The following is a 17,598-nucleotide window of genomic DNA, read 5'->3' as shown; positions in this document are numbered from 1 at the left end:
ACCTCCCTTTTCCTTACTTTGTAAGCAAGCTCAGATCATCTACAATCAATCCACTTGTAAAAAAGTATTTGCAAAAATGTCCATTCATCCACTGTGGTTAAATTCTGTCCATCCCCTCCTTCATTCCCTCTCTCAAGTAATTGGGCAGTTGAGGGGAAGGTCCTCAAATTGCTTCTCAGGATGCTGATCCCTCCTGTTACCTTTAGAAACCCTAGTGGGTTCCAAGGTTTTCCCCTGAGGCCGTATTTCAGAAATCCTAACGCATCCTTTTAAGTCAGGTTTTTGCTGATTTAGCCGAAGGCTCCAGAGTTGGAGTAGCAAGAATATGTATGCAAAAGTAATAAATCCCCTCTGCCTACACATCATCACCCACACTCCAACTCATCCTAGGCCCCGACTGTGTCCTTCTGAAAGCAAAGGAACATCTCATAGTTATGCTGTTAACTGGGGATGGGAACTGCAGGAGAGGGGAGGGGAAGATGCAGGAGGGAGGACTCTGTTTCATTTTTCAAGGAACCTTTACTTGCACCAGAACTTGTTCAGGATTTATGACATTGTTTTCCGTGTCTGTGTGCAGTAAGATTTTGTTCTGCTCATATGTTTTTTTCCTAAATGATGTAACCATATGATATATGTTGAAAAGTTGCATGTAGAAAATTAATTAATTTTCCCAAGGCTTATAAAAGCCCTTAGTCATGGATTCTACAGTGCCCTGCTTTGCCAGCAATCTGGCCAGGTACGATGGCCCTATGCAATAAAATAATAAGCTGCATGAAAGTAAAATAAGAAAGTAGATGAAAAAGCAATTTGAGCTTCAGACTAGAGCTATATATATTTATATGTTTAAAACTACTAAAAGAATCTACCTACCTTGATTAGTGTTTAAATGTGTAATTGCCGAGGAAATATGAAAAATATCTGCTTCTTATCACTTAATGATAGACCATAATCATAGAAATAATATAATCTGGGATGACCTCAAAATTATGAAATCCATTAAAGAAGAATATTAACTTCTAGAAACAACAAAAAGCAAGGTTCAGTGTATTTTAAGTGCTAAAGATTTATCAAGCCTAGAGTGCTCACATAGCAAGCAATAATTCTATTAGAATCAAAAATGCTATAAAATATTAAGGTTGTACTCTAGGGCAGAAATTTAAGATTTGAGATATTTCTTGCATAATCTACTTAATAATCATGCTTGAGGTTTAGTGTTTCATAAGGAACGTTAATTTGTGTTTTGATTAATTTTAATTTGTCAAGATTTACATGTATTTAATGACCCAATGAATTTCCCCAGAAAATTTCCTAATGTCAGTTATCACAGTTACCAAAGCTGCTTCTATGATTAATTTGCTATTTAGGGGAACCATTTGCCACACTCAGATTGTCTTTCTCAATGTGCCCTTTTTAGCGTCTCTTTAGGAATGTCCTTCTCCGCAGCTGTGCTAAGTGAAACAAACCAGAAACCATTCATTTCACCATGGTCAACTTTCCAATACTATCTAGATAAGGGGCATCTATTAAAGAATATATTTTGATTTTTTTCAAAAGCAAATACAAAACTTCAAAACACTATGGAAGAGGGTGTTTTTTTGGTAAAAACTCAATTGTTGATGCTCTTCCAACATAACCTAGAAAGTGTACATACCACCAAAAGAGAGTGTTTTGCGATCCAGGCTAAGAAACAGCAAACACTGAATCTGGTATCTTAAATTTGAGGAAGGAATAATAGGGTTTGATAGATGTTTTCTATGGCATAGTTATTTCTATTTTTGCTCTCTCTTTGTATAATTTCTTCAGTTTTACTTTGATTTAATACTTCTGTCTTGGTTTGTGGTTGTTGGGTGGTTCTTGTTTGAATGTCCCTAAACTTTGGACTCTCTAATGCTAAGTTATGGGATTGATTTCTTTTAATAATCACAAAAAGCACTCCATACTCACTTAAAAGAACAAATGTCTCATTTGTCTTACATAATTTGAGAGTTCCACAGAGTTTTGTCTACCTAAATTCAAGTAAAGGGAAGTTAATCTTACATTTATAAAATATTCAAGTGACTTTATATCATAATTAAGATATAGAATTTTTATCAGCCTTGAAAAAAATGTTCTGGAACTTTCAGGAACTTTAGAAAAGTGAAATTACAGCTTTTTACTCACCTTAAATTAACTGTTCCCTTGAGGGTTCCTTTGAACAACAATTAGTATTGTAAATGTGCATTATAGATGTCCAGATTTGGCCTGAAAATGTGGGAAATTCTGATTAACCCTATAATTTTTTTAATCTGAGCATTTAGAGGCTTGAGGACCAGGAATATTTTCAGAACATGTTTTATTCATTGCTATGCTCTCATGCTTAGCATACTGCTCGGTATACAGTAGATACTTAATAAATATTTGATAAAAGAATGAGGACTGCTTTTCCAAGCTGCAGGCCATGAAACTAATTCTGGGTGATGCTCCTTAGTCTTTGAAAACAGGCTAACTCCATAAAACAATGGCTCCAGATGCACAGTGAAAGGTGCTAAGTACCCTCACAGCAGCTCCAGAGCTTGACAAACTAGAAGGTTGTATAGAGGGTAGCAACATGACTATAATAATCATTAAACCAGCTTGTGTCCTGGTTTGTACTTGTGTACTTGGCATAGATAGTCTTTTAGCCAGATCTGCTAGGCCTGGTAAAATACCACTATCTGAGTGCTGAATGAGGAAGTTCCAAGTTAGGTAATTTAGCAGAGGAACCAAACCTGACAAAAAAGGGATTATCCATTGGAAGCAAGAAAGGTAAAATGGCTGGGCCCAATGGAAAGGGGTGCCTTGGATAAATATCCACTTAAACTTACCCTTTCTTCCCACTCTTTTCAATCTTCTTCTACCTCTGTTCCAATACAGCTCCCTCTCTTATAACTCCCACTTTAAAATCCCTTTACTTAGGCATAGCCAGATTCCGATGCTGCTAACTTATTTTAGACATCCAGACCTCTGGGCTAGGAAGAGATTCAATGATTAAATCTTAACTTCTATTGAGTGTTACCTGAATGATCTATGTAACTCACTTAAGAAAATTAAGAAAGTCAGTTAAGGGCTAACACAGGAGAATTACTTAATCTAGACAAGTCCTTCATGCTAAGATCTGTGTATCTTCCCCCCATGCAAACAAAGTCCTCTCCATGGAACTCTATGGTACCTCCTATTAGAGGTCATTCTCTCCAGTGATTGCCACTCCTAATAGGTTGAGTGTTAGGGGCTGACAATATATAGTAAAGACACTTGAGAATGATGTTGAAAAACTTTCTCAAGTGCTCTTAAGGTTTTGTGGATGATTCTAAGAATATTGGAATTCCAAGAACATATTTGTACATTGATTTAGTAACTGACCACTCTCAAAAAGGATTTAGGACAATTCACAGTGAAAACCTAAGTGAAAGTAAACCAGAATATTTAACACAAGTCAGAAACAGGAAACAAAAGTTAGAGAGATGAAAGGAAAAAGAATTCTTAAACTCTCTTGAGGCAATGGAACACAAAATTTAGTGGTGAATTTCCTACTCACCAAAGAGACCAACGAAAAGAACACATTGGGCATGTATCTCTCAATTTCTAGCAAAGAGAATGCAACAGTTCTTTAGGAACAATAAATATGTGTGAGAAAAAAAAAAGCAGAAAAAGCTAGAAGTACACTTTTCACTGAACATCTACAATGCACAGGATGATTTACGTTCATTATGACATTTAATTGTGGGCACAACCCTGTGAGGTAGATATTATTTTTACAATAAAGGAAACTGAATCTCAAGAAAATTTAATTGACTTGACAAAAGTCACAGCTAGTAAGGGATGGAACTAGGACTTGAGCTCATGTCTATCTGATTCCATAGCTCATATCGCACCCAGAGAAGTGAATAACCCCTACCTCTATCTCATCATCTCATCTGCATCTTCCAATTCAAAGCATGCACACACACACACACACACACACACGCACATGTGCACAATTTTTCCTTCTATACCAGGCTATATTCAGAAAGTATAATTGAGAAACTTCAGGAAAATGACAGAAAGAACAGCTGTAAGCTCAGTATTCTCATTCCAACTACTATAACGGTAGCAATATCTCCATTTATGTGAAATATAAAATGCCTTTATAGATAAACCCTAAGAGAAAAATAGGCATATCTGTTACTTGGGCTAATGTTCTTTATGTTTTTATCTGTATGGGGACATCTGAGAGTTACACTGAGACCACAATAGTGGGCTTCAGGCAGGAAAAGTAAATCATATGCAGAGAAGCCAGTGAACTGGGGTTTGTTCCTAACATAGCACCTCCAAATAAAGTGGCCCCATTTCAGAAGACAGCGTCCAAACCTAGCTTAACTCTAGTCTAGCATCACGTGCCAAAGAATTGAATGTGATTAGACAGGTAGAAGGACCAGCAAACTAGAGGGTTTCTTCCATGAGAGGAGCTGGGTTGTTTGTGATCCCAGCAAAGCGTGGGAAAAGAGTCTCCAACTCCAAAGGCAGAAATGGGCAAAGACAAGTTATCATTCTGGAGAGGTCTCCAGTCTAAGCAGGCAATCGGACTGGTGTCCAGTCATGGAGGTGAAGCCTGAAGGTTACAGTTAAGGGGAGAGGTTTCAGAGGAGTGCCTAGGAACTCAGACAGAGGAGAGCTCCTTTTTTGGGAGTCGGAGCCAGGTAATACAGGAACTTTAAGGTAAAAGTCTGAGTTTCTATGGCTGTTTGGAGGTGGATGAGCAGGGTCCTACAATCAACACACTATCTATTGGTAACTTACGACAAATTCCAATGTTGCAAAGGCTCTTATTCTCTGGCAAAGAAACACAGATGGATCAAGTGACTTGCACAAGCATCAGCCCGTGGCAAATTCATGACCAGAATTTATATTCTGTGGCTTTTCTTCTAAAACACCCTTGACCCATTTCTGTGGGTGACCCTACAATGAAGGAAATATGACTGGAAACAGTGGCTGTCATGTTTCAGGTCTCTCATTGATCCTTTTGTATCTCATCACAATCAGTCTGACCAATTGCATCACACAGTGGTCCTGCAGACACAGGACCCCTGTAGTTACTTCAATATTTAACATAGTAAAAATTGTGAGTTAACTCAAATATGATCTAATTTGAAGTTTCTCTACGGGCCACATGCATTTGAATTATCTGCACAAATAATTTATTATTACTTTTAGCTATAGTGGACAGCAATAAGAAGGTTGACCCAAAAAGGTAGGAAATCCTAAAATTACATTTTTAGGCACTATATAAGGCCTTCTCCCTCTACTCCAAAGAATATTTAAATGGATTCATTTTTACTGACAGAAGAGAGTCAACCTGAGAATTAAAATTTCTATATGCCACCCAAAATAGCTAAGACACATACAGAAGAGTTGAGTATCCTTGACCCACTGTATACTGGACATTTTTTTTAATAACATAAAATTTTATTCAATTTAAATTGAGTAGCACTCGTCACAAGCTATTGTTTAATCTTTTTTTACAAGTTTTAATTTAGTCACTGAATAGGTTGTCAAAACAGTAGAGCTGTTAGGAGGTTTATGTATGCATCGTAACTTCTGGCACAATTTCCATTTCTGAAAACTGAACTACAGTTTTAAAGTACGTCTGCTGTTCTCCTTCCCTTTCTCTATTTTCAGTGCTTATCAAAATATTTAGTACTAATAATGTGCATATGAAACATAAATATTCCAAGTATTGTTAGCTAAGGTCTAACAGTATGGTATATGACACTTTCTGGTATATGACACAAATACCGTGGCTATTTCAGGATCATTATTTTTCCTAATTATAACGAAGATGTGTACCAGAGATAGTAGTCCAAATTGACTTGAGATTCCTTCTAAAGGTTGTCTTCCTAGTTGTACCACCTTTCATTAGTTATGTCTTATTAATCGTCACATTGCATTGTATCTGTGCACGGTATGGTGCTACGTAACAATGCAGGAAATGAGAAGCAGTGTGAAACGTTGTAGGCATTACATTTTAATGAGACAGCATTTGTGTTGCGTCTGAATGCCTGCAGTTAATTCAGAGAACAAGTATTTGAGTTAAAATTCTGACATGTTCAGCAAAGCAAGTATTCATTAAGGCAGGCGAGGTAGCAGCATTGTAAGACCTCCTTTGTGACATTTACTACACCTGCGGTTCTGTGAACGCGAAATATACTTTATTTCAGGTGGAGGTAACCCTGTGCGCCGGTAGTATGAAACTCTTTCTTTTTTTTTCTTCAGGTCCTAAAGGGTTTCCCAGAATGTTTACAAGCTGACATTTGTCTACATCTCAACCAGACTTTGCTGCAAAACTGCAAAGCCTTTCGAGGGGCAAGTAAAGGTTGCCTTAGAGCTTTGGCAATGAAGTTCAAGACCACCCATGCACCTCCAGGAGATACCCTGGTTCACTGTGGGGACGTCCTCACTGCACTTTATTTCTTATCCAGAGGCTCCATTGAAATCCTCAAAGATGACATTGTGGTAGCTATTCTGGGTGAGTGTTTTAGAATTGGATAGTCACAAATTCAGTTATTAGCTAGTGCAATGCATAGTTTAAAATGATAGAAAAGAGGGCTTTCCTATTTATTTATGAGTACTAAGACTGATGAGTAATATTAAAGCTTTATTTAAAATTCAATTCAAATCAAATTAACCTTGCAGAAAATATGTTTTCTTGACTGTCTCACTTTTTCTCTGGTGTGTAAATGCTTCCATCTTGGCACCTACTTAAGCTTTTGAGGCCAGATATATGAAAATAGTCAGCATTTTCCTTTTCATGTTAGAGGATCTTGGATTCATGCTGAGATCTTACCACCTTAAATAAAATATATACGTAGTAAGCATACTTGCTAGCATGTGCCAATGCCCTGTCATGAAGTGGGTTTATATGTTGATGAATTTCATCTACTTGCTGTGCACTTTACCTGCTGTGTCCCATCAAACAGAATTATATGAGTCCTTACCTGGATAATATAGGGCTATAAACTTAACACCTAGGGATAAAAGTGGTGAGGAGATGAAAATTAGTAATAAGTTAAACTGGCTTGGGTGCAAAAGAAAGTCCATCTGTCCAATCTGCCTCTTCAAAAATAAATTTAGTCGTTGCGAACTTGTAAGATTTCTTTAGAATATTAGAACAATGGGGAAGAACAAGGGAGCAGAGAGAAACTAGATCAGTTGTTGTCCTCTCATATCCCCTAGCCAGTATGTTTAAGCCTCCGTCTCCCCATGAGAATACCCACCCCCAATGATTGTGAACATGTGCACTTCTTTTTTCCTGCAGATTAAATCTGGTTCTATTTAAATAACAAGCACATAAGTCAGTGATTTCCTTTCCCTTGACTCTTGATGTTAACATCTGAAAGGACAGGGATATTGTCTGTTTTCTTCACTGCTACGCAGAACCAAAATGGGCATAGCACAGGACCCAATACATGAATGAAGATGTTTGAGAGATTCCTATTTATTTTGATAATTTTATTATGAGAGCCTTTTGAAAATTTTTTCAAAATTGACCAGATGCACAATTTGGTTTACGATCCAATAAGCAGGCTAAAAACATATTCTAAGTCACTTAGCAGCTAAACAATAAAGTGGGATTTTCACCAGATTTGGCTTTGACAGTTTGCTCTAGTATGTTGCCAGGGAAGGAGCACACATCATTGCATTCCTGATCTTCAAATCAGCCATCCCTAACTTCTACAGGAAGGTAACAAGCCTTGTTGCTTTATAAAATAATAATTTTTTACCCTTTGCTCATTTACAGTCACGTAGCTAATTAAAATACGAAGCTCATAAAAAAAAAAAAAAAAAAATCCTATTGGGCTTCCCTGGTGGCGCAGTGGTTGGGAGTCCGCCTGCCGATGCAGGGGACGCAGGTTCGTGCCCCGGTCCGGGAGGATCCCACATGCTGCGGAGCGGCTGGGCCCGTGAGCCATGGCCGCTGAGCCTGCGCGTCTGGAGCCTGTGCTCCGCAACGGGAGAGGCCACAACAGTGAGAGGCCCACGTACCGCAAAAAAAAAAAAAAAAAAAAATACGAAGCTCATGCTGAATTTAGTTCAGAGCTTTTCTCTGATAATATCTATACTGAAGTATCAAAACTATAAAGAATTTCAAGAGATTCTCCTTTTCTGTCTCCATTTCCATGTAAATCTGCACTTAAAATCCTCAGAAATAGTGATTATTTATTCTATTTTTGAAAAGCTAAGTATTTATTTAAACTACAGTTAATGTATTCTCTCCAATGTTAATTCTTCTTATAAAGATATGGTATCTGATTTCTCCCTATTATATTGACATTTAGAATAAGAACATTACAGCATTTTTCTTTTACATGAACATTATTGTTTAAAAGTCTTGGTAGTTTCCATAGTCGGGTATATATGAACTTGTCTACCAAAAACTACAGTAACAGATCCAGGGAGTTTTCTCTAAATCTGAAAAGAAGCTTCAGGATATATGTAAGAAGGTACATTTTACGCTGCCATTGACTACCTTTAAAAGTTATGTAATCAATAATCCATCAGTAGTTATTACGCATGTATTCCATAGGTATGATTTTTAAGTGCCTTGACATTCAGAGACAGAAAAATCTAAGTGGCCGTGACTTTCAGGGAAAATATGGGGAGAAGATGAAATATATCAAGGGTGCAAAGATTATGACTGGAGTCAGAATGCATGGGATTTAGTCATGGCCACTCTCTCCCTCCCTTTACTTCACGCAACTAAGAAGGTGACCTTGACCTAATCCGTTTACTCTCTTTAATCTTCTTTCCATATTCATAAAATTTGGATAATAATTAGTAATTTTTTCATGAGGTTATTTTGGGGATCAAGTGAGATAATACACCTAAGCATTTGACACAGTGCCTGATACCTACTTAGTCCTCAGCGTTTGTTGTTGCTGTCATTATCATCCTCGTCACTGAAGGGCACCTAGGAAAGAGGTGACACGTGGCTAGGCAGAGGGGATGCGGAGGGTGCCCATCAGAAGACAGACAGTGAAATAACCCCAGGTTTGGCAAAAAAGCAGGAAGGGCACACTTTTAGAAGAAAGGCCATAAGGCCATATAGTAAAAAAGCATGACTGTATTTTTTTTTGAGAAAATGTAACTAGATTTATTAAACAATTGGGCAACTTTATTAAGGGCAAATCCAAAAGTGGTTTACTAAAGGAAACAGGGTATGTTCAAATTGTACCCTTAGTCCTCTAAGTGTTAAAAGAGTTCCACCAAAACCCCATGTTTGGCATCACCTCCCGAGACCATCCTGAGATAGAAAGTTTTAAAATTTGACTCTCCACAGCCTTTCCCATATTCCTAGGTTGACCAAATTAGACCACACCTACTATTGGCAAGACTCTTTTCTAGCAATGTGTGGCATAGCAGACTAGAGCCGTGTTTGCTGCATTCCAGATGCTTAGCCAAAGAATCAAAGCAAGGAAGTAATGGGGATTATACCAGGACCAGTGCTCTAAGAGACAAAATTCCGGTCAGTGAACAAGCATGACTGGGGCAGCCAGTACGAGGTACTGGAATTTTGCTGCCCAAGTGTCTGTTGGCTGTAGGGTCTTACCTATGAAATTTTTGGTTCAGGGATTGGTCAGTGGTCCCCTTCTACTTTCGGAAGGAAAACATTAAGTTCAGATTCCTTTTATTTCCTTTCTTTCCTTTTCTCCTTTTATCTTTTTTAGGAAAAAATGATATATTTGGAGAAATGGTTCATCTTTATGCCAAACCTGGAAAGTCTAATGCAGATGTAAGAGCTCTCACATACTGTGACTTGCATAAGATCCAGAGAGAAGACTTGCTAGAGGTTTTGGACATGTATCCTGAGTTTTCTGATCACTTTCTCACAAACCTAGAGTTGACTTTCAACCTAAGGCATGAAAGTGCAAAGGTATATGTTGCCTGCTTACTTTTGTACTCTGACATTTTATTTTATTCTTGGATTGCCCAAATACCTCTGAAAGATCAAGTGGAATAGTGTAGAAAAACTTAAGCAATTGTGAATATTTGAAAGGAAAAGCTAACTTAATATTGGAATTTCTCAATTATAAAGAAGGAATTCAGTCTAATTTCTTTCAAGTATATTGAATAATTTTAGGTAGTTCAATTAAATTTGACCTTTTAGGAACTCTTGGGTGACATATTTGATTTATAATAGCCTTGGTTTATATTAAGTGTGACAATTATTTGTAATAAATGGGTGATTCTAGTCTATTGAAAATTGCCTAGAAGAGTTTATCTTATAAAGAGGTTAAAATATTCTCTCAGCTATTATTTACACCATAAACTGTTTACCGATATCTTTTCAATAATTATGAAGAAGTTAAACTCTTAAAATTTAGGCCCATATTTAACACAATTTCTAAATTGCAGAAGTATAAATTAATCAGGCTTATACCTGAGTCAAAATTAATGCTACAGAATGAAGAACATTTACTCTACTAGAAATAATATTTTAAATAATTCTACATATGATTTCACCTAGGATGAATTTTGAGAGTGTAACCCTTATATCCCTCACCCTCTTCCACTATGAAAATGTTTCCTTATGACCTACGAGTATTCTAAGAATATAGACTTTATCTTGCAGCCCACAATTTATTACTAGGTTATTCCTCCATCCCCTTCCCCCCAAACCTCATAACCCCAACTCCAATTCTAAATACTTTTTTGTCAGAAACCAAATGTTTTGACACTTGCCAGTGTATTTTAATGCTAACAAAGAAAAGATCCTCAAGTCAAGAGTTAGGTAAAACGTGGTGTATTTCATTCTCCCTGGAGTTACAGTCATTCCCAGGGTGCTGTGAGAGACAAAGATTTTAAGGTCACAAGAGTACCATTCGATAACCTGAAGCACCAGCTCAGATAGTTACTTCTTTTCAAAAAGCTGAAAAGTTGAAAAATAATTAGGTGGTAAGAGGTTCGTTACCAAGAGTATATTCTTTTTATAATGATTTTAATTCAGAATTCTATCAAATTGCAGTTTGAGATCACCAACCTCATTCTTACTTTGCTTTTAAAAACAACAGGCATCTACCTCAGATAACTTATTTACATAAAAAGTTTAGGCAGCAACCAAAAAAATATTTGGAAACTTCCAGTTTTGTTTACAAGAGAGGGAGGAAGGAGGAATGGGGAACAAAATAATCAAGGGTTCAGAGCATAGTGTTTATTGAATTCAACCTTATATTTATTCTTGTGAAATTTAACCTTGCCATCATTACCATGTAATTTAAACATCATAGCTAATTATAATTAGTTTACACTTTTTTCTCCGCAGTAATGCAGATTCTGCAATTTTTTAAATTATTATTATTTTTATTTTAACTTTACCAAGTTACATGAAATATATTCCACATGAAGGAATATGTTGTCTCTAAATGTTGACAACATCATCCCCAAACATTTCTGATAAATAACTTCTACAACTCTGATTTCCCCATTAGGTGGAGAAACTACTAGGATTATTCTAGCAGACTATTTTATAATTTAGAGAAAACCATTAAGCAAAGTATTGTAGCTATCTGCCTGCAATCTAATAATTAAGTCTCAAAGTGGTTGAAATAATATGAAATAGTAAAGAGTTTACTGATGATACATTGTGTTCAAATTGAATAATCTTCCATTTTATCTTCACGTTCCATTAACAAAGGCTGATCTCTTATTACAATCCCAGTCCATGAATGATTCTGAAGGAGACAACTGTAAACTACGCAGAAGGAGATTGTCATTTGATAGTGAAGGAGAGAAAGGTAATTCATTCTTTTCTAAAATTTAAATGCAGAACATGTGGTTATCAGTTCTCCTTACTTAAATGCTCATTATACTTCTGATTTCAAGGATGAACTTTATTCAGATTTTAAGAAGGCAAATCCTTTGCTTTTTTCAGTAGCTAATGATATGGTTTCTGATTGATAGCTCTCAACAGTGTTTCTCAAGACCTGATCCTAGGCCCTCTTCTTTTCTTATTCTATGTCATACTCTTTCCCCGAGTAATCTCATTTATACCCATAGTTTAATTATATTTTCACGTAGGAGACGTACATATTTATATCTTAATCCCAGATCATCTGAGCTTCAGTCTCATATATCCAAATGCCTATTAAGCCATCTACTTGAAATCGCAAGGGCAGCTCAAACTCAACATTTCTTAAATTGAAATCATGATGTCCCACTGGAAACCTATCTCTCCATCAATTGCCGTGTCTCTAAATGGCATCACCATTCTATAAACTGCACAAAACAGATCTATCTAGGAACCAGCCATCTCTCAACCTCTTCATCCACCCTGGTAACAAGTCTTGTTAGTGGCACCTGCAACACATCCATTTACTCTTCAAACTAGGTCTCTATTGTTTCACTTTTCTCCGTCTTCAGAGCCGCAACTCTGGACCAAGCTACCATAATACTGAAACACATTTCAACTCACCTTCCCAACTTGCCCTCTGTCATCTATTCTCCACACTGGACCACTGGTGATTTTTTTTTTTTTCTAAATGCAGGTATGTTTATGTCACCCACATATTTAACGCCCTCTAAAGACTTCCCATTCCCTAAATTCTCCATAGGGTAGGTTTATGCCTACCTCTTCAGTCTTATCTCATACCATCCTTTCCTTCACTACCCTAACCTGGCCTTCCCCATCAGCTCCTCTCTTTTGCAGCATTTATTCCAGCTGTACTTCCATATGATTTGCATCATCATTTAATCAGTGATATCTGCCTGTAGATCACAAGCCCCATGGGAAATATTTAGTCACCTGAAGCTTCAGTGCTTGCCTCACAGCAGGTCTTCAACAAATATTTGTTGAAAGAATGACTGAGTTAATGAACTAGCATTTGAGCATTTTCCATATGACTCTCTTCCTCCTTTTGCCTTCTTAATCCAAGTTCTTTCTTGGCCCTCTTCCCTCTGGATTCTCTCCCAAGGGGAGAGCATCTACTAGCTTTAACTTGCCCTATATTTCAAATGAACTCAGCTACCCTCTCTTTCACGTACATCATTTTTGTGTTTTTGCTTATATCCTTTCCTTAATTGGAATTTACTTCCCTATCCTCAAACACACACACACACTCACACACAACTATACCACACCACTTTTTCATCCGTTAAATTACATTTTTTTGTCAAGGTTAATCTTCAGTGATATTCAGTGTGAACTCTTTCTTGATTTCCTCAAAAATATAGGTTTTCTTTCTTTCCTGAATTCCTAAGCCACTTCCCCGTTGTTATACGGATGGTCCTTGACTTACAATGAAACAATTTGTGATTTTTTTCACTTTACAATAGTGTGGAAACAATACACATTTAGAAGAAACCATACTTCAAATTTTGAATTTTGATCTTTTCCCAGCTAGCAATACGCTGTGACGCTCTCTTGTGATGCTGGGCAGCGCCACTCCCAGTCAGCCACATGGTCAAGAGGGAAACAGCCAATACACTTACAACCATTTTGTTTTTCACTTTCAGTGCAGTATCCAATAAATTACATGAGATATTCAACAGTTTATTGTAAAATAAGCTTTTGTTAGATGATTTTGCCCAACCATAGACGAATGTAAGTGTTCTGAGCATGTTTAAGGTAGATTAGGTTAAGCTATGATGTTCAGTATGTTAGATATATTAAATGCATTTTCAACTTATGATGTTTTCAACTTACAATGGGTTTATTGGGCTGTAACCCCATTGTAAATCAAGGAAGATCTTTATTTTCAATATCTGCCCTGTACAGTGGTTATTGGTACATTTGTCCTTTTTCTCTATCAAGCTGCAGATTCTTTTAGCAAATCATGGTTGATAAATATCTGTTGAATTGGGCTAACTGTTGACTCCTCTGGCTGATTGCAGAACAATAAACCATTCACAGATAGGTGATAATTTATTACTGCAATGTCCTTCATTATTCTCCTAGTGACTTTTTCTAAAATCAGAACCATAACAGTCAAGCTGTTCTTCTGTCAACTTAATCTAAATCCCTTATCCTGAAGTTAATCTCATATTTTGATCTCACTAGAAATGAAGAACAGCTTGACGATATTGTCTATATAATAATGTCCCCCATACAATTGAAGATTTATTAAATCTCCTTTCAATCTTGTTTAGTTTCTTCATTCTCAAGCTAAATAACTTAACGTTTTTATCTCCTGACAAGGCCCTGAGTGTGTCACAATTTATATTGTGCTCATGCACGTAGACATTTCTATTGACTCTGAAAACTTTTCCTTTAATCACAGGCTTAGTCTATAAGACCCATTTTATATAAAGTGTTGATGGTAAGGGATTTGCCTGCCTGTAGCTCTTTGAAGTTTCCTGGTGTGTCAGTGAGTAAGCACTTTTTGGTCAACATGAAAACACAATTAACTCCAGTTATCCAGAGCCTGAGAGCCTATTCCAGTCTTCAGGACTCCATGGTGCAATAGGCAAGTTTAAAATTTGCTGAAAGCAATTTAATCCCAATCACCCCAATCTAAAGATCTGAAAGGGCCGCTCATTCTATATTTCTTGATATAGAATCAATATCTGGGAGGAAAATGCATATAAGTAAGTATAAAGAGCAGAGAACTTTCAGAAGATAATTGATACTAAATGATATGGAGGGTACATAAACTAAAAGCTGCCCATGAAATGTATTGATTACTTTAGAGTTGGTTTACTGCTCATTTGAAACAATACCTTGAGGGCAGATATCCAAGAGTGCTGATGACTGTGAATTAATCAGCAGAGGCATCAAGAACCAGAGGGAAGAACACGTGGTTAGCCATTGGAGACAGACAGAGGTTGAGTCTTACAATTACCACTCACGACCTACTCAATACAACACTGGAACTCTTCAGGCTTCAACTCTCACCTGCACAGCGCCCCCCATCATGTCTACCACGTGGTGCTAAGGAGCTTACATTCAAAAAGAGATATTAAAAATGAAAAGATATATATAGAACCTCTGCACGCTGACTTGAACTAAATAGAAGCTTAACGTATCGGATCACTTCTCTCCTAAAATGCATTTGTAGATGAAAGTGGTTTGTCCTCATAGGCTGCACATTTCTTTTAAGAATATAAACTCAGTTCCTGACAAGTAAGAGTTGTCAGTTCAGGTCCAAATTTGAGGACACCTTGTATTTTTTTGCAGATATATTCAAGAAGTTCTCTTTCCTTCCTAAAATTCTGGCATGGAGGTACCCAGGACCTCCCCGAACTGACTATGGTCATTGTAGGGGGAGATGTTATAGTTCCTGAGAGGGAAGTAAAATGTTATTTTTACAGAAAGTGAAGAATAAAAATGTATCTTCAATGACTTCCTTAGTGATCACAAGCATTGGCAAAATAGCTGGACAGAATAGAAATAAATGTGGTATAACCGTTTGGAACATGTTGAAAAATAGTCTCTAACTGGTCTTCAGAGTTGGATTGTACTTACTTCAGAGTGTGTCAGTGTGGTTTATTGGGTTATGGGAATACTTCTTTTAAAATTTTGTGATGTGGAGCTAAGATCCCACAAGCTGTGCGGCACAGCCAAAATAAAATAAAATAAAATTTTATGTTGTGTATATTTTATAATATACATAAATTTTAGTACAATAGCATGTAAAATGGCACATGAGATACACACACAAGCATATATATATTTTTTACTGATAGCACTTTTGTGACCAAATATTTGGAATATTCTGCTCAATTTTTTCTATGAATGGAAAATGCAATATCAAAGTAGCTACTAATGGCGGACTTAGGGAGACGGTGACCTTTTGAGAGAGAATAATGCAATGAGAACAGCAATTAACAGGCCTCCACAGAAAACAGAAAAAAAATTAAAATGTGCTAAAGATATGACTGTACCAACCAAAGGGATGGAAATTAAGGTGAAAAAATGTTCAGCATCTTCTTTACTTTGGATTTAGATAGTGCCACACGTTTCATTAAAAAACAGGAACCCATTTTAAGAGATACACACATCCTAAGAGCAATTTTCTCATTTCCCTACCCATGTAATTTTTATTGAAATGGGCACTTCTATATATATCAACTGGTAAAATCTAGTGTTCCAGAAAATGAGTGGAAAGAGGTCTTGAACTCATCATACCTGTGTTTCAAAGAATAGCAATAAAGCTTATCTCCTTGTAATGTTGGTTTAGTGATTTCACATTGCCATCCAAAAGTCAGTAAAGTTTTGAAAGTGTTTCTCCAAAAAAAAAATAAAAAACAAAAGAAAGTGTTTCTCCAAAATAAATAACTTCTGTGAAAGTTATTGAAGTTAGGAGTAAATATATACACTGTTAAACTTGTTTTTACAGAATATAGGTGGGTCAAATTCTAATTTTATTAAGTTTTTAAATATATTGCTATTATACTTTGGCATCTCTTTGGAATATCTTCTCCAATAATAAATAATGATTAGCTTTTGTTATCCATTTCAGTAATACATAAATGTATCTTTATTTTAATTTTTAAGATAAATTCTTTAACTTTATTTATATAGAAAAATGACTCTAATCCACTTTCAACTTTCTTTGATGCTAGAGAAGAACTAAAGTACTTGAGATCAAATGAAGAAATTTATTTTGGACTCCAATTTTCCAATGAAATAAATGTTTTTTAATGCATTCGGCTGGAAAATGCTCAACTCATCTCAAAATCGTTACCAGTAGGAAATCTTAAACGCGAATGCTGAGAGAGTACATTAAATGCCTCTCTTTTACCAAAAGTTGGGTCCACCTGTTGGGTCTGACAAATAAAAATGATAAATCACCTGAGAGAAAGACTCCATAAATAATGGAGAGAGCACAAGCATTTGTTCCCAGATTGTTTGAAATGTAAGAATTTTATATAATCATTCTTAAGATGAATGGGTCAACCACTCCGTCAGGACATTCGTTCCGTGATCTTCAATCCATCCTGAACACAGAGAGACACCTACAAGACAATTCACAACTGCTTTAGAATTGGATCCTGTGAGGAAAGGGGAGGAGGTGAACTGTCAGCCTACAGAAACAAGGGATTTTTTAAAAAGTTTTCAGTCATCTAAATCAGAAAAATTCGAGGCTTAATTAAATAGGCAGGGTTTTTTTTCTTTGTAAAACGATGGTAACAGGAATGATTATACAGTCTCATTTCTAGCAAAAGGGAAAATGTAAAAACTACTCAGATTACTATTCGGAATACTATTTCTACATAGCATTTAAGAAAACAACATTAAGAAATAATAACAATAAAATAGCAGGGCTTCCCTTGTGGCGCAGTGGTTGAGAGTCCGCCTGCCGATGCAGGGGACACGGGTTCGTGCCCCGGTCCAGGAAGATCCCACATGCCGCAGAGCGGCTGGGCCCGTGAGCCATGGCCGCTGAGCCTGCGCGTCCGGAGCCTGTGCTCCGCAATGGGAGAGGCCACAGCAGTGAGAGGCCCGCATACCGCAAATAAATAAATAAAATAGCATTAAGAATAACATTAAGGAAAATAGTACCTAATGCTACTTAATGTCTATTAAATAATCCAGTTTAACCAGAAATGGAACAAGCCATCAAAATCTAGAGGTACCTGGAGGCCAATTATAATGCATTTCAGCCCAAT

At 36.7% G+C, this 17,598-nt stretch overlaps 1 protein-coding gene across 1 annotated transcript in view; it reads left to right on the top strand.

The window, feature by feature from the left end:
* KCNH7 (potassium voltage-gated channel subfamily H member 7) overlaps positions 1–17,598 on the top strand; it is a 453,303-nt gene that overhangs the window by 418,275 nt on the left and 17,430 nt on the right. Inside the window, exons 9-11 of the mRNA XM_079924588.1 lie at positions 6,268–6,520; positions 9,720–9,925; positions 11,687–11,786. Coding sequence (XP_079780714.1) covers positions 6,268–6,520; positions 9,720–9,925; positions 11,687–11,786 — 559 coding nt within the window. The remainder of the gene's footprint in view (positions 1–6,267; positions 6,521–9,719; positions 9,926–11,686; positions 11,787–17,598) is intronic.

The sequence above is a fragment of the Stenella coeruleoalba genome, assembly GCF_951394435.1.
Source record: "Stenella coeruleoalba genome assembly, chromosome: 6".
In the NCBI taxonomy this organism is placed as follows: domain Eukaryota; kingdom Metazoa; phylum Chordata; class Mammalia; order Artiodactyla; family Delphinidae; genus Stenella; species Stenella coeruleoalba.
Note: the sequence above shows the minus strand (reverse complement) of the source record. Positions and strands in the feature narration are given on the sequence as shown.